The following is a 17448-nucleotide window of genomic DNA, read 5'->3' on the forward strand; positions in this document are numbered from 1 at the left end:
CTCCATCGTCCTGGCACTGTTTGCAGGATCTCACCGCAGAGTGTCCTCTCTGTCCCTGGAGTTGGTGCTCTGTCCCTTTGACTTTGGTCTTTTTAAAGGGTCTCATGTTGGCTTGAAGCCCTCCATCGATTCCTTCATCTACCCACACTGCATCGGAGCCAAAGCCCGGGCAAACAGTCACCACCCCGTCATTTTGGGAGGATACAGGACCCTGGGCTGGGTCAGGCTGGCACAGAGCCACCCTGCCAATGGAGCAGGTCCTTAAAATGCGGCTTCCGATGCCACCTGCCGGTGGGGAGAGCAGCTGGCAGACCAAGACGGTGCCAGGCAGCGCCCGCCCCAGGCTGCGAGAGCATGAACCCCTTTAATCCACCCAATGACCCTCTGAGGTTGGTACTTTTAGTGTTCCATTGACAGACGAGGAAACCGAGGCACAGAGAGGTTAAGTAACTTGCCCAAAGTGACCCAGCTAGTCGGGGTGGGGAGGATTCAGACCCTGCCCATCTCTCCACATGGAAGGGAAGGGGTTGGCAGACAAGTGGGGGCTTCTGAGACGCAATGGGGGGGGTGGTATGGAGGTAGGAGCTGACAGCACTCCTAAAATCAGGGCGGCACCAGGAGGCTGGGGAGAGGAGGTTCTCACCGGCCCCCAGATGGTGACACAGTCCTCCAGGCTGTCCCGGAAGTTGTTGGGCTCAAAGGGGTGCCAGTGGGTGAAGCTCACAAGGCTCCCATCAGACCACTCAAAATTCATCTGCAGTTTCAAGTCGTTGAGGCCGATCCACAGCTCCTCCACCTCTGGGGTGCAGCGGGAGAGAGGGGAGAGAGAGCGCACGGAGAGGTCAGCCTTGGCCTCTGGCAGCGGACGGAGAGATGGTGCCAGGACCCCTTGGGCAGGAACAGGCTGGGCACGGAGGAGCGTGGACGAGCAGCTCCTCACCTTGCTTGATCTGCTTGGTGATGAACTCCAGCTCGGCCATGCTGTGGATGCTGAGCAGGTCCCCACCAGCCCGCAGACACGCCTTCTTGGACTCCTGCCAGCTGCGCTTCTCCGCCTGCAGGCGGTAGCAGTGGCCCTGGAAGGCCTGCCAGCTGGGCTCGCACTCCACCTTCACGTTGGCCCACACGTCTGCAGAGACCCACGAGGTGCTGTTCAGGGACCAAGCCACCCAGCCTTGGTGCTCCAGCCTGCTGGGTGTCAGCCCTGGCAGGGCCCCGGAGTCCCCTCCTCCCCACACCTGTCTCAGATCAGCCCTGGCCACCAGATGCGAAAAAGACCATGCCCTCCAGGGAGGCTGGAGGCTGGAGGCAGAGCCCCAGGAGCTGGTGGCAGATTTCACCCAGGACAGGACAGCCCCTCCAGTGGCCGGGGGTGGGGGAGCTTTCAGAAAGAGATGGGTGGAGACCTAGGTCAGGCCAGCCTCAGGAGCCTTAGTGTCCTCCTCTGTAAATGGGGTTTCCTATTATAGATTCAAACTTAGCTTATGCCCACCTTGATTAATAAAGGAAACCATTGTCACTACCTCAAATAGCTTATATTGGATGTGGACTTGGTGCTGACCGTGGCAGTCCAGAATGAAGGGATGGGGAAGCAGGGCCCAGGAGTCTGGTGGCCCAGGAAGTCACTGCCACCTGGAAGGACTCCCCTCGCAGAGATTTCTCCTCTTTGCTCCTTCCCCAACGTGCCAGGCTCCACCCAGGGCTGCGAAACCCACCGGTAACGGGTTCTTCCTCACCCCTGCTTTCAAGCATTTCAACTTCCCTGTCTAGGACTGGGGTCCCAGAGCAGCTAAAGCAAACAAGCCCTCACTTGGGACTTAGCAAGAAAAAACCAGACTTCACTGCACCATTCACACTGTCAGGCTCTGGCAGGATTCTGCCTGGCCAGGAGTTTCCCTCCCACTCGAAGCATCACGCCAGACTGGGATTCTGGGATCTGCTCCGTTCCAAGAGACGCTCCAGGGTCCAGCATACTGTTTCTTGGAGGCCGGGCAGAGTGGGGAGGGCTAAGCCTGAGCAGACTGGCTCTTGGACACAGGCTTGTCAGTCGTCTCCTCAGCCTCCCCAGCTAAGACCCAAGGCTGCAGCAGACAGAACGCAAGCTCAGACCGGAGGGGGCCTTCTTCGGCTGATGGGAGGAGAGAAACCCAGAAAATGTGGTTGCTTTGGGGGGCACCATGGTACCTGCCTTTGGAATGACATGCCTTGTGTGGTGAGACCCAGAAGGCAGAACCATCCAAGAAACGGCTCAGAGCGGGATGGAAAGAGAAAATTCGCTGCCACAGACATATCTACAGGTCCACGAGGCCCCACAGGAGACTTCCCCCAACAGTGGTGACACTGGGGAGGTCCAGGGACAGAAGAGTTGGTGAGGGGCCAGTCCTGAAGGATAGGCTGGGCCTGACCGAAACTGGACCCTCCTTCCTCCCTTCACAAAGCAGCTTCTGAGAAGACATAGAATTGGCACCTGCTGCCTGCTCCCTCCTAGAACTGAGGTCCTCTGGGTGCGGGGCGCCAGTGTTGTAGTTAAGACTTTGCTCCTGACCCCTTAGGAGAGGAGGACAGAAAGCAGTGGCTGGTGATGGCCCTGAACTGATCTTCAGCAATACTTCCATGGTCAGGAGCAGAAATCCTGCTCTGTAAGCTCTTTACTTTCAGGTGAGTTTGTGCATTTTTTCTGGGTTTGACTGATTTTCTTTACAAAAAAAATAATAATGATAATTCCCTCTTCACCATTCCCATGGCCACTGGACTGCCGGGGTAGCCCTTTGCACGCTGTTAACACCTCTTCTGCCCCCACGGGCTTGCCCCTCTGGGCCAGGCCAGGTCTCCAGCCTGACAACAACCCTCCAAGGGGTCGGAGTTTACTCCGATTTGCACTCAGAGACCGAGCAGCTTGCCCAAAGCCACACACCAGGGAGGGGCATGGTCCCCAAAGCGACGCTGTGCCTATTACCCCACCCTCCCCGACTGCCCCCAAGAGCCATCTCTGTGAATCATAAGTGCCAGCAAGACATTCCCTGGCTTAAAAACATGCAGAAGCTCCCCACAGCCTATCTGGCTCCGCCCCAACTGGGCCCCACAGCCAAGACCCGCTGGGGACTGGCTGCCACCTGCCTTTCTGAACTACTCTCGCAAGCCCTTGAAGCCAGCGCACCTGCACGAACCGCCTGAGGACCTTGTGAAATGCCGGTGGGGGAGGGGCGGCTGAGATTCTGCATTTATAACCTGCTCTCAGGGGAGGCTATGCCACTCCTCCAAAACCCACACTTGGCAGTGATTAGCGCCAAGACACCAACCAGACCGCAATGTTCACCAAACTGTTTGGTGCTGCTGTATACTTCCATGTCTCTACACCTTTGCACAGGCGGTTCCCTCTGCCAGAAATGCTCTTCCCTCACAACTCTTCATGCCTTTTTAAAGTTACAGTCTACCTGAAAGGCTCCAATCAAATGTCACGCCCACGAAACCCTTCTTAACTCCCAGGAGCTTAAGCAACTTCTTCTCTAGGCATTTCTTCTCCTCTAACATTTATTACACATGTTTTTATAATGGCACAGGACTCAGGCTATTCTGTGTGTTGAGATGTCTGTCACCCTCCAGCGGAGTGTGACCGCCGCAAGGACAGTGCGAATTGCCAGCATTTAACACAGTTCTCGACGAATGTTCTCCGGAGGGATTAATGGAGCGGTCCACAGGTCCCCCACCAGGGAGGATCAGAGTCCCCTCCGGCGGGCGGCGGCCCCGGAAGCCCCGCCCCATCCCGCCCCGCGCCACGTGAGTTGCGGGGATCCGATTGGCTCACCCGGAGGCGGGCGCTCGGCGGTGGCGTTGGGCTTCTTCTTGCACACGTAGGGCAGCGCGATGCTGCAGTCGCGGTTCTGCCAGCCGCCGGAGGACTCCGTGCGGATCACCCCGCAGTTCTCCTCGCTCGGGTTGTCCGGCTGATCTGTGGGGAGGGCAGGGCGCCAGCAGCCCAGGAGAGAGAAACTCACACCCCCGCCCAAGGCTGTTCCCTGGGGGGGTCTAGGGGGGTCGCTCGCTGTCTCCACCCCACCGCCCGGCGCCGGACCGCCCTCCACCCAGCCCTGGTACTGGCCCCAGCCGCCTCCGTGGCCAGGCCTGATATGCAGCCTGTTCCCCAGGCCCGCTCCATCAGGTTCTAGTGGGGCCCACCCTGGGGGAAGGGGTAGGGAAAGTTGCCTCACCACCCCCCCTCCCCGCCCCCACACCATCTGGAGCAGGGTACCAGGAGAGGAATAAAGAGTCCAAAGGCCTTTACAGTCCCCAGGATGCCCTGCGCCCCGAACCCCACGCCTCACCGCTCTCCCAGTTGAGGTACTTCAAGGGCGAGTTGTCGGACCACTGCCAGCCTCCACTGGTATCCAGGTCATTCAGGCCAATCCAGAGTGTGGAGCTGTAGCCAGTGAGGAGCCCTGAGCACAGGACAGACTCAGTGAGAATGGGATCGCCCCACCGTCAGCCCTGTCACTCTGTGCCCCCACCAAGGGCCTCCCAGCCCCACCAGCAGAAAGGGCTCAACGCCCTCCAAAGATGGGGACGGGTCTCGGGCTCCTGCCCCCCCTCCCTGCCATGACCCCAATTGTCAGGCCCAGCACCTCCCCTGCTACCCCAGGGCCTTGCCACCTCACCATTGATGTAGGTCTGCTCGTGGATCTCCGTGATGCTCAGCAGGTCTGCCCCCTGCTGCTCGCAACTGGCCCAGGCCTCCCTCCACGACAGAGTGGACTGGAAGTTAAACTGGTAGCAGCTGTCAGTCAGCTGGTCCTTGTCCCAGAAGGTCTCACAGTCATTACCTGCCACCACGACAGCCGTCCCTCAAGGTGTGAGGAGACTCCCCTCACAGAGACCCCCACCCCCTGCCACATGCTGCTCTGCGCTATGAGCAGGGGCGTCTTATCACCCCAGTCTGGAAAGTTCTTCCACCCGCCCTGAGGCCCCTGAAGGTCAGCCTCCCTCCCGGAGCCGCCCTGGCCCTCCCCGTCCACCCTGCTCTCACTCTTGATGGGGCAGAAGCCCCAGCGCTCGTCCTTGCCGTAGTCCTGGGTGGTGGCGCACCACAGGTGCCCGTCCTCTCGGCCTGTGCTGGTGCAGCTGTGGAACCACTGGTTGTCATACTTGAAGGGGATGGTGCATGGCTTCCCGTGGGAGTTCCCCTGGATGGTGTAGACCTCTGCAGGAAGGGAGCCAGTCCCTTGGCGTCTGGACCTCAGAGGCTGCCTGCCTCCCTCAGCCATCGGGGAACATCCCCTATCCCAGGAGCTGGGGATGGGGCAGCCCCAGGTGGCGCTTCAGGCTTCAAAGCTCCCTCTGCCATGAGGTGAGTGCAGGAGCCTGGGGGAGGTCCCGCTGCTCATCCCGTGGGCTGGGAGGGGGCTTCCCATGATGCCTGTCCAAACTCCGGCTGCCCCTGCCCCCAAGTTCCATCTCCGAACTTAGGCTGTCTTACAGGAAAAGGACCCCCCAGGACGGAGCTGTCCACCATGAATGGCCCCGCACTGGGTGACTCCGGTTCCCAGGGTAATCCCGGCAAAATGGGGATCAAGACACTAAGGGGAGTTACTCTAGGGTCTACTCTGGAGCGTGGGCCTGGAAGGGAATTGTCATTTAATTTTATGTTACACACTTTTGTACTGTTTGAGGTCTTTACAAGCATGTAGTCCTTTTGTAATTTCTTAAAAATAAACACTGAATTTTCTTAATTATTCCCAAATGCTTCCCACTGCCATTAAAGATCGGGCCGCCAAAGGTCTGCAGAGGCCAAAGTCCCCATCACTCCGTGGCTTCCGGGCCTCCTGACCCTGGAGGGCCCCACCCCTTCCCTGCAAGCCGCCTCTCACCATAGTAGGGCCTCGCACACAGATCCTCATCGCTGCCATAGATGCGCCACTGGCCGCTGCGGGTCTGGTCGCCGCGCTCGGGGCCACCAGCCTTGGACATGTTGCTGGTGCGACCCCCCAGGAGCTGGGACAGCTGGTCACCCAGTGTGCGACAGTGCCAGCGAAGATTCAGCGCCTCCCGGTCACATTCGTACATGCCCAGGGAGGCTGTGGTGTTGGTGCCCGGCCAGCCTGTGCCCAGACACTGCATGGTACCCAGGCTGAACAGCCGGTTTCGGGAGACCCACTTCCAGCGCTGGGCGGGAAGACTGGCATTGCAGGCTGGGGAGACTCTGACTTGGCCCCCCTGGGCCTCCAGGCAGCCCTGCAGTCCGTGGCTGAAGATGAGGAAGACGTTGGGCTCTGCAAGGGAAAGCGGGACATGAAGCCATCGCAGGGGCTCTCTGGGCTGGTTCCCGATGGCCCGTGCTGCCTTCAGATGCTGCTCCCAAGCCTGGCGCTGGCTTGTGAGCCTCCCTCATACGGTAAACCTGTCCTCACCCCCAACACAGCCTGCCTGGCCTGCCTCTGCGCCAGCCCCACGCTCCACCTCGAGGCAGGACTCAGCCCTCCGTCCCACCTTCAAAGGCAAACCCGGCCCCACGTGGCAGGCTGGGTACTGTGTGCTTTTCCAAAGATCTCATGAGGAGCAGCAGAGGCACTGACATCACAGGGGCAAGTTGCAACTTTATCCCTATCTCCGAGACGTAGTGCGGTTTTCCCACCAAAGCTCCTCTGTGGTTTGCCGTAATTTGTCTTATTATTCCCCTTTGCCCCTCAACTTCACTGGCTCCTTCCTTTCCTGACTTCTAGAATCTTCCCAAGGCCCCACCCCCACCCCCATATTCAACCGTTCACACCTCCCATCACATTTCGCACCTTATTTTGTAAGCAACACTTAGCTCTAAACAGGGCGCCCCCCCCGCCGCCATCCTGCATCACCCACGTCCCCCATCCCCTCACTGTGCAGACACTCCAGGGAAGCAGGGAATCCAACCTGTGCCCAAGTGTGCTGACTTTACAGGTTAAGAAATTGAGACTCAAATGTATGGAAAGTAGACAGTGGTTGCTTGGGGCTCGGCTGGGGGTGATGGGAATGGGAAGTGACTGCTAAGGGGTACAGGGTTTCTTTTGGGGTGATGAAATGTTCTAAAGTTAGATTGTTGTGATAACTGCCAAATTCTGTGAATCAGTAAGACCCAATTAATTGTATGTTTTAAATGGATGAATTCTTTGATATGTGAATTATATCTCAGTAAAGCTGAGCGAGAGGGAGGGAGGATGGAAAGGAGAAAAAAAAAGTTTAGAGAAGTGACCTGCTCACGATGTCACACAGCCAGGAAGCAAACCCAGGCCTGACACCCACGTTTGACCACCTTCTACTTGTTTCCAGGCTGCTGCTGAAGTACCCAGCACACACATACAGCACACCTCTGTCCCCAGGGAACTTTTGCATCCATTAGCCACTAACCCCTGAGGATAATTTCTGTGTCTTGAAGGCATGAATCTTACTGCTAAGGCTCAAACCCCGACTTGTGACTTGGGCAAGTTGCATCACCTCTCTCTGACTCAGTTTCCTCATCAGACTATCGTGAAGGTTAAATGACAGAGTACATGGCAAGGGTTTGGAGCAGGGTCTGGCACACGGTACGAGCACTATAAATTACTATTGTTAACATCATGATGGTTCCTCTTCCGTGCTACACACAGAGCAATTGACTAAGGGTAGTGAAATGATTTGACCAGTCACGAGGCTGGTTAGAGATGGAGCCGAAATTTGGTCCTGGTCTTCTGAGTCCAAACCCCAAGCTCTTTCTGGTCCACAGTGGCCTTATCATCCTTCTTGAGTCCATTCCCCATGGCCAGCCAGGATGATTTTTAAAAGATATAAGTAAATTTCCCCCAAATTATATATATATATATATATATAGAGAGAGAGAGAGAGAGAGAGAGAGAGAAATTGATTTTATTATTTTATTTTTTATCACATTTTATTTATTATTATATTATTTATTTATTTATTTGAAAGAGAGAAAGAGATAGCACAAGAGGGGGGAAAGGGCAGAGAGAGAGAGAAGCTGACTCCCCGCTGAGCAGGGAAATCGATGCGGGGCTCGATCCCAGGATCCCAGGACCATGACCAGAGCCAAAGGCAGCCACCTAACCAACTGAACCACCTAGATGCCCCAAAGTTCCAGAAATTTTTAAAAATGATATTTGAGGGGCACTTGGTTGGCTCCAACATTAAGTGTCTGCCTTTGGCTCAGGTCATAATCCCAGGGTCCTGCTCAGCAGGGTGCCTGCTTTTCCCTCTCCCACTCCCCCTGCTTGTGTTCCCTCTCTCACTGTCTCTCTCTCTGTGTCAAATAAATAAAATCTTAAAAAAAAAAATTCTAACAAATCAATTTAAAAAAATGGTATTGGGGACACCTGGGTGGCTCAGTGGGTTAAAGCCTCTGCCTTCAGCTCAGGTCATGATCCCAAGGTACTGGGGTCGAGCCCCACATCGGGCTCTCTGCTCAGCAGGAAGCCTGCTTCCTCCCCTCTCTTTCTATGCCTGCCTCTCTGCCTACTTGTGATCTCTGTCAAATAAATAAATAAATAAATTTAAAAAAATGGTATTGGAGTGTTGAAGGTCATAAAGGAAACAGTGATGAACTCTGTGACATCATAATATTTTTCATGGCAAAAAAAAATCACAAGCTGGGGTGCCTGGGTGGCTCAGTGAGTTAAGCGTCTGCCTCTGGCTCAGGTCATGATCTCAGGGTCCTGGGATCGAGCCCCACATCGGGCTCTCTGCTCAGCAGGGAGCCTGCTTCCCCCTCTCTCTCTCTGCCTGCCTCTCTTCCTACTTGTGATATCTCTCTGTGTCAAATAAATAAATAAAATCTTTAAAAAAAAATCACAAGCAAAGCCAGAATTCCAGTGACAAAAACATATACAACTTATAGGTGGCAAATAGTTTATTCCCTAATATAAGTCTCCCTCTTGCTTAAAGTCCTTCAGAGGCAATTCATGACTTTTTAAATAAAAATCAGACTTCTTACCATGAGCCACAGACCCTATATGGTCTGGTTCTGCCTGCCAGTCTGATCCTGGATCACACATGCTCAAGTCACATTGCCCTCCTTGCCCTTCCTTGAACAGACTTAGTACTTCCTTCTTCTCTTTTTTAAGATTTTATTTTTTTAAAGTAATCTCTACACCCAACATGGGACTCCAACTCACAAGTCCAGCTCCCAAGTTCGAGAGTCACAAGCTCCACCTACTGAGCCAACCAGGAGTCCCAGGCTTGGGGCTTTCTTGCCTTAAGGCTCTTGTGTGGCTTCCTCTGCCTGGTATTTCACTTTTCCAAGAAGTCACTTTTTTTTTTTATTTTTTAAGATTTTATTTATTTATTTGACAGACTGAGATCACAAGCAGGCAGAGAGGCAGGCAGAGAGAAAGGGGGAAGCAGGGTCTCCACAGAGCAGAGAGCCCGACGTGGGGCTCGATCCCAGGACCCTGAGAACATGACCTGAGCTGAAGGCGGAGGCTTTAACCCACTGAGCCACCTAGGTGCTCCCAAGAAGTCACATTTTTAAAAAAGACTTATTTATTTATTAATTTGAGAGAGAGAGAGAGAAAGTGCACATGCTTGAGTGTTTGAGCAGGGGGAGAGACAGAGAGAGGAGGAGAGAATCCTCAAGCAGACTCCCCACTGAGTGTGAAGCCCAATACGGGGGTCTATCTTAGGACCCTTAGATCATGACCTGAGCCTAAAGCAAGAGCTGAATAATGCCTAACTGACTAAGCCACCTGAGCACTCCAAAAGTTCCATCTTTTTCTTTTTTTTTTTTTAAGATTTTATTTATTTATTTGACACAGAGAGAGAGAGAGACAACAAGAGAGACAAGCAGGGGGAGTGGGAGAGGGAGAAGCAGACTTCCTGCTGAGCAGGAAGCCCGATGTGGGGCTTGATCCCAGGACTCCAGGATCATGACCTGAGCTGAAGGTAGACACTTAACGACTGAGCCACAGGTACCCCTCAAAAGTCCCATCTTTAAAGAGGTCCTTCTGACCTAATCTAAAGTAGCCACCCAGTTACTCTCTATCATATTGCTTGACTGTAGTTCTCTTCACAATATTTATTATTATCTGATTTTTTTTTTTCAACATCTGGGTTATCTGTGAGTCTTTGTCTACTGGTTATTTTTTTCCTCTTGATTATGGGTCACTTTTCCCAGCTGCCTACATGTCTAGTAATTTTTGTTACATACTGGACATTGTGGGTAATGTTATGAAGAGTTTGGATTTTCTTTCTTTCTTTCTTTGTTTTTTTTATGGTATACAGGATGTTGTGGATGACATGTTCCAGGGAGTCTGGATCCTCTTTTTTTTTTTTTAATCTTCCTAAAAAGAATGTTGAGTTTTGTTCTGGCAGGCAGTTAAATTACTGGTGGATCATCTTGATCCTGTAGACGCTTGGTTTTAGGCTTTACTAGGGTGCGGTTGTTTTGGTTTTGCCTTTAGTCTTAGGGTGCGGCTGTTAGCCTTGGGTTTAATCATATGGTGAGACCCTTCTGGAGTTTCAAAGGAAAACCTTAGGCAATTATCAAGCCCCTCTGACTTGGTGGAACTTGAATTCCAAACTCTGTTCCCTCAGCACCAGGCAGCACCTAACCTTCTCTTTCTGCTGCTGTCTCTTGGTGGGTTTCTTTTCTTTTCTTTCTTTTTTTTTTTTTTTTAAGATTTTATTTATTTATTTGACAAAGATCACAAGTAGGCAGAGAAGCAGGCAGAGAGAGGAGAAAGCAGGCTTCCTGCTGAGCAGAGAGCCCAATGCGGGGCTCAATCCCAGGACCCTGGGATCATGACCTGAGCCAAAGGCGGAGGCTTTAACCCACTGAGCCACCCAGGCGCCCCTCTTGGTGGATTTCTTAATGCTTTACACCCCCCACCCCCTCCAGGAACAGTTTATTCATTGCCAAGGATTTGAGAAGAATCTGTAAGACAACACCATTATGGCTCCTTCCTTTCTAGGATTTTCCCTCTTGCTTTTTAGATTTTCTGGTAGCCCCAAACACTGACCAGCAGACCTACCACTTTCTACTTGAGGCCCTCAAAGGGGAGGCAGTGCTCCCAGGGGGAGACCTTGCTTAAATGAACCTCTCACCCCATCTGCTTCTTTTCTTTAGGAGATGGCTTCCTCCCCAGCATCTGGCTGTTTTTGATTGCTCTCAAACCATGGTATTTTTTATTCTATCCTCTTTTTTTTTTAAATTTTATTTATTTATTTGACAGAGAGAGACACAGTGAGAGAGGAAACACAAACAGGGGGAGTGGAAGAGGGAGAAACGGGCTTCCCGCTGAGCAGGGAGTCCAATGCGGGGCTCGATCCCAGGACCCCAGGATCATGACCCGAGCTGAAGGCAGACACTTAACTACTGAGCCACCCAGGCACCACTATATTCTGTCCTTTGTCTCTAAGTCCTCTTGGCCAGAGAGTTAGATTGGTGCAAGCTACCCTGCCTTTTCCAGAAGCAAAACTCATTACCTGACATGCTTCTATTTTGCGTGTCTCACCTCTTGTTCATAAGTTCCAAGGACTCTCTCTGTCTTTTCCACCACTGTATCCAAAGCACCTACAACTCTGCCTGACACACAGGAGTACTTACAAATACTGGATGAACACGTGAATGAATGAATGAAACAATCATTCAGTCTCCTGTCTGGGTAACAATCACAACCAATTTGTCAATCTTTCTGTTCCCTATTCCAGCTGCCAAATTAATTTCCCTAAGACAGAGTCCCCGCAGCTCCTCTCACCGAGTGCTTACAACACCATGGTTAGGAGGCTGGTGGGGCAGGGACATCGGTCCTCTGCATTCTTCAACAACACCAGCCTGTGGGTCCTCTCTGTCCCCTCCCCTCAACCTGCTCCGTCCTTTCCAGCCGCCCTCTAGAACCATAAATCAGCCCCATGACTTGATCTAGGCCTGGATCCTCTAAGGACTGGGTATTTGATTCTCAGAAACTCCTTTGCAGTGAGGACAGTCAGTAGTAACAGAAAGTGGCCCTTGGCAGGGGGTAGGGAAAGGGCCTGGGACCGGAAAAGGGAAAAAACAGTGCTTGCTTTTGTAGATGTTTCTCAGAGATGGGAATGGACAATGCAGTCCCAAAATGTCACAGGAGTCCCCAACAGCCCAGGGGGTGGCACCCTCGTTCCCCCCCAACCAGAAAACCACACATGGCCTGAAGAGAGTCTAACCAGGCTGGGCCGCCGTAATAAAAGGCAACTGAAGGGTCCGTGTCAGTCAGGAGAGAGTCCCGGGACCAGGCCACCTGCCCCTCGCTTGACAGATAGGGAAACTGAGGCCCAGAGAGGGGAAGAGGTTAGGACTCCCAGTCGAAGTACTGTTCAAGGCCAGTTTCCTCCTCCTCCACATGAATCACAGCTGCAAGTCCCATTTCCTCTGACATCCTGGGTTCTAGGTTCAAAGGCACCTGATTGTCCTGGGGCACCTGCTATGTGCGTGGCATGTCCCAGGCAATACTGGGGCCATGAGGAGACCCAGCACTGTCCTAGTTAGAGAAGAACAGTGGGTTTGGATATGGAGGGACATGAGGCAAACAAGTCCTTAAAATCCAGGTGTCTGGGGGCGTAGGAGGGAGCTGTGCCTTCTGAGGGTGGGGAGACTCTGTGAAGACACGGAGGGTCTGGAGGAGGCAGGGGTGAAGAAGGCAAGTCGAAGAACAGCCTTGGCAGCAAATGAGAAAAGAACAAGGCATTTGGGAGTCAAGGGGAGGAGTGCAGGAGAGCTACAGAGCAGAGGGGAGGCTAAGGAGGATTTTCGGAGGTGGATCCCTGTGACTGCCAAGCTGCGGGCCCGGGGGCTCTCGGGAGAGCATTTTCCACCCCAAATTTATTTATTTTTTTTAAAGATTTTATTTATTTATTTATTTATTTGACAGAGAGTGACACAGCGAGAGAGGGAACACAAGCAGGGGAAGCAGGAGAGGGAGAAGCAGGCTTCCCGCTGAACAGAGAGACCGACGCGGGGCTCGATCCCAGAACCCTGGGATCATGCCCTGAGCCGAAGGTAGACACTTAACGAATGAACCACCCAGGTGCCCCTTCTACCTCAAGTTTAGACATGTGCCTGGGCCCTCACAGAAAGGAGGCTCCTTCTCCAGGGCCCAGTGCAGGAAGAGATCGAGCCCAGCCTTGGCCCGGGGTGGAAATGCTAAGGGGGAGAGGGCAGGGCACGAAGGTGTTTTGAGAATGGACCATGTTCTTTGCATCCCTGCACTCAGCCAGCACACGAGCAGCAGCAGAGGGAGCTCAAGGCACAGAGGCCTGATGCCCCCATTGTGGGCACCTTACCCACCCCATAGCCTCACTCCACAGGCCTGGGGAGCAGCAGGTGTCGCTGCAGGAGTGGAAATGCCCCCTCATGAGGCATACGGTATGTCTCTCATCCGAGGACAAAGGCACCCTGCATTTGGATGGCAACCACACCACGCCCAGCATGGTGTTGGTATTTGTTCAATGAATGGTTCAATAAATGAATGAAACCAGGCAGGGAACTGTGAGTTGAGCACATCCATCCATTCATTCATTCAACAACTATGTGTTGAGAATTTCACAGGTGCCTAGAGTACAGTGGTGAGCAACAGAGACAGGCTCTGGCCCCCTTCACCACATGGTCTGATAGGCACTGGGCTCCCCAGGGGAGATCTGGGGACCGCAACAGAAGCCTTGAACCTTGCTAAACTGCCCTTACTCTCCGGCCTTTGTTTCTGTCGGCCCAACAAACTTCCCATCGTTTCTTTATTTATCATTTCCTTGCACCGTGATCTGGCTACGCAAGAGGGCTCGAAGTCTCACTCCTGGCCAGGAAGCGTGTCCATTCCCCCGGCACATAACTCAGGGCTGATGGGAGGTCTCCCCTAGGATGTGTGCTTTTCTCTCTCTGCAGAGATCTTGAAATTGGGGCTGCCAATGGCCATGTTTCCTGCCACGAGGAAAAGACCTTCCTGCTACAGACAAGAACGGAGACACAGCTAGGCGTTCATCGTCCCAGACCCCGAGTTCCTGTGGCTCTTCCTCCAGCCTCCTCTGCAGCCACATTCCCCTGGTCTGCTGAGCCTGTCTGCCCTGGGTTTCTGTCCTTGTAACCAAAAGAATCCTGACAAACACACAACCCCATGTCTTGGAGCCAGAGACGTTCCCCCAGCCGCCTTACTCCCAGGAGGCTGTCGTTCCAGGATTCCCTCTGACCCTCAGACCAGCAAATGAGCCTCCAGGGCTTATCTAAGGAGGTGCTGGGAGGCCTAATCACCCTTCTGGCTGCTCCCCCAGAGGCTTTCTCACTCAGGCAGATGACTCGCATTTAGGAAGCGCTGTACTTGGTCCTACGGGGGAATTAAACAATCCGGCCTCTGGTCTCCTGACATTTGCGATGAGATTGCAGGGGCAGAACTGCCGAAGCAATCCATGACAAAGTTACAAGCAAGACGTCAGCAAGTGTGCAAACCCGCCAGGTCCAATTCATACTGTGCGGCTGGGGGTGAAGGTGCTAGAAAGGATTTTCCAGGTAACTGACATAGAACAGGAATCATTCTGCGGCGGTGTCCTCAGGTCCTTGCTTCTCAGACATCTGGGTCATCCCCCTGGACACATATGCCTGTGTCAGAAGCAGCCGGGTTTTGGGGCGCCTGGGTGGCTCAGTGGGTTAAAGCATCTGCCTTCGGCTCAGGTCATGATCCCAGGGTCCTGGGATCAAGCCCCACATCGGGCTCTCTGCTCAGCGGGGAGCCTGCTTCCTCCTCTCTCTCTCTGCCTGCCTCTCTGCCTACTTGTGATCTCTGTCTGCCAAATAAATAAATAAAATCTTAAAAAAAAAAAAAAAAAGAAGCATCTGGGTTTGGAAGCTATATGCTCGACGCTGAGTAGCCCCTGTCTCCTCCCTCCCTGTTGACCGTGGCCTCTTCTCCTTTCCCATCTGCTGTAAGGTACACGCAATGCTTTGGTGGAGTCCTGAGGCCGAGGGCAGAGGCTCAGAGCTGTCTGTCTCTCAGCTGTCCCAGCAGCTTCCTGGGACTCAGGCCAGCGGCGAAGGCAGCCAGAGGTCTGACCTCGGATAAGACGGCTGCGCTCCATTACGAGTGGAGGACATTGTGCCCGAGGAAGCACAGGGCAAGTTAATTCTAGCAGAGTGCCTGGCACTGAGCAGACTCTCACTAAAATCTGAATGAGAGGCAAATCAAGCAAAAGCCCGAGAGGCACCAGCAGGGACAAGAACAAAGGAGGGTGTGCCCAGGTGGGGGAATGGCAGGAGCAGAACCCGGGGACCCAGCGACCAGCTTGCCTCTGCTCCTAGGGACCAAATCTGGGGGCTGACCAGATTGGGAGCGTGAGGGCATGGCAGGGTGAGGTCCAATGCTGAGCCTCTCTGCAGTCGGCCCCCACTCCTTAGGCCTCCTCAGGCCATGCAGAGGCGAAGGGTCATCCCAGGGAGAGCCAGGGGCCGCAGGGCCACCAGCCAAGAGGAGCAGCTGTTTTCAATAAGCCATTTGGCCCTGAGGCCAGGCCTGGAAATGTCCCTGAGTCAGCAGAAGCTGCCAGCCCCACCCTGTTGAAGGGCCAACCCTGGGGACTCAGCACCCGAGCCTGCCCCACCTTCTGCTAAAGGCTCCTTCGTGCAGTGGACCTGGATGGGGGCGGAGGAGGGGGTGGCATCCCTTCCTCAGAGCGCTAAGCAGTTACATGACATGGAGGCTCGATGCCCTGTCTAACTTTGCAGTATCCCCACCCAAAGGCTGAGCTCTTGTGGGCTTCTGTCTACCCTCCACCCTCCACCCTCCAAGCTTTTCACACCCTCCTCCCTCCTCCCAGCGGCCCCTGCGTTCCAGCCGGGCCAGACTGCCTGCTCTCCATTGCTTAAAGTGCATGTGACTCCACGGGGCTCACTGGGCCCCAAGTGCTGCGGTCACACGTGGGTACGGTGTGTCTCCCTCTCTTCCTTCTCCCTCGTTCCCTCCAGCCACGGTGCGCTTCCTCTATCACTCATTTCTAGAGATGCTCTTCTTCCTCCTTGCAAAATGTGACATGCCCTGCCCGGTTCAGGACGACGTTAAAGTGAACTCCGAGCAAGGAATGGGTTAAAAGGTGGGCTTGTCACCACTACTGGATAAACGCAAAAGGGGCGGTGTGAACGGGGTGGTGGGGAACGGGGGATTATAAGTACATTCGGAAAGGCAATTTTCACCTTCCGGACAACTCAGCCGGGTCCCCCGGGTCCCCCAGGTCCCCCAGGTGCTGCCAGCTGACTAGGGCTGGCCCCTGGGGCACTCTGGGAACGCAAAAAACACCCGCCCAGGCTGCCCCCCTCCCCGCGATTTAGTGGTCTTTGATCTCACCCTCTGCCCACTTTTGCCTCCTCAAACTAAAGCATCACAATGTGTGCGGCCTGTCCTTTCCCAGGCCCCATCTTGCAGAATAAAACGGGGGTGCCGCCCGGCCCCGAGAGAAACCATCTCGCCTCCCAACTCGGGTCGGACCGTCCGCTCCCAGGCAGCTCCTTTGCCCTTTCCCCAGCTCTCCTCCTCACGGGAGCATCCCAGGGGCGGACGACCCCTTCCCTCCTCACCCCGCCCGCAAGCGCCGAGAGCCACCGGCCCTCGGAGTTCTGGGTCATCGCCGTAGCGCCCCGCTCCAAGGTCGTGCGCATCCCTCCTCGGTGCGCCCCCCAACCTCGGCCGTGCGCCCTCCTCCTCGGTGCGCCCCACTCCTTGGCCGCGCGCCCCTCCTCGGTGCAACCCCCTCCTCGGCCATGCGCCCCCCTTCTTGGCCGCTCGCCCCCTCCGCGAGATGCGGCCCCCCTTGGCGGCGCCCCCTCTCGGCGGCGCTCCCCAGAGCGTTTCCGCGCGGGGCCTCCCTCCCCAATCCCGGCGGCGAGGTCAGCCGGCTCCGCAGCCCAGTCTGCGCACGGCGGGTCCGCGCGGCCCGCAGCCCCCGGCGCCGTCTGCGAGCCCGAAGCCAAAATAAACAGCCCCGAGCCACTTCCTTCCCCAGGGGGCCGCTTTCACAACGCCGGCCGGCTCCGGTCGCGGCAGGAAGCGGCCTTCTGGGCCAGCACCAGCCAACCCCAGTGACCTGCCCGCCGGGGGCCGAATTCCGGAATCCGGACCGGAGCCGGGCTGAGCCCGCGGCGCGCAGGAATCACCTGCGCAGCCCGGCCCACCCTTCGAGCCCTCTGCCGAGCCACACTTGGTTTATTTATCTGGAGGAGGAATTCGCGAACTGATTAAGTCCATAAACTCTCTGACAGCAGAGCCCTCTGGGGCCCCAGGCACAGCGCCGTGTTGGGGACTCCATACCTGTTTGACTGAGGATGAAGACATGAACGACTGAGAGAATTAATTTATTAGGAAACACTCAGGCAGATTTGGGGAGGGCAATTAAAAAAAAATTTAGTTTGGGGGCGCCCGGATAGCTCAGTGGGTTGAGCCTCCCGTTCTTGATTTTAGCTCAAGTCATGATCTCAGGGTGGTGAGATCCAGC

General features: G+C 54.7%; 1 protein-coding gene across 1 annotated transcript in view; it reads right to left on the minus strand.

The window, feature by feature from the left end:
* MRC2 (mannose receptor C type 2) overlaps nucleotides 1–15045 on the minus strand; it is a 31164-nt gene extending 16119 nt beyond the window's left edge. Inside the window, exons 1-8 of the mRNA XM_032871036.1 lie at nucleotides 15021–15045; nucleotides 5862–6377; nucleotides 5021–5194; nucleotides 4653–4817; nucleotides 4323–4436; nucleotides 3806–3949; nucleotides 941–1129; nucleotides 644–798 (exon numbers count right to left, since the gene is read on the minus strand). Of these exons, the coding sequence (XP_032726927.1) occupies nucleotides 644–798; nucleotides 941–1129; nucleotides 3806–3949; nucleotides 4323–4436; nucleotides 4653–4817; nucleotides 5021–5194; nucleotides 5862–6377; nucleotides 15021–15045 (1482 nt within the window). The remainder of the gene's footprint in view (nucleotides 1–643; nucleotides 799–940; nucleotides 1130–3805; nucleotides 3950–4322; nucleotides 4437–4652; nucleotides 4818–5020; nucleotides 5195–5861; nucleotides 6378–15020) is intronic.
* Between the last annotated feature and the right edge of the window lie 2403 nt (nucleotides 15046–17448).

This window comes from Lontra canadensis, unplaced genomic scaffold (genome assembly GCF_010015895.1).
Source record: "Lontra canadensis isolate GAN:19392208 unplaced genomic scaffold, GSC_riverotter_1.0 scaffold41, whole genome shotgun sequence".
Classification (NCBI taxonomy): Eukaryota; Metazoa; Chordata; class Mammalia; order Carnivora; family Mustelidae; genus Lontra; species Lontra canadensis.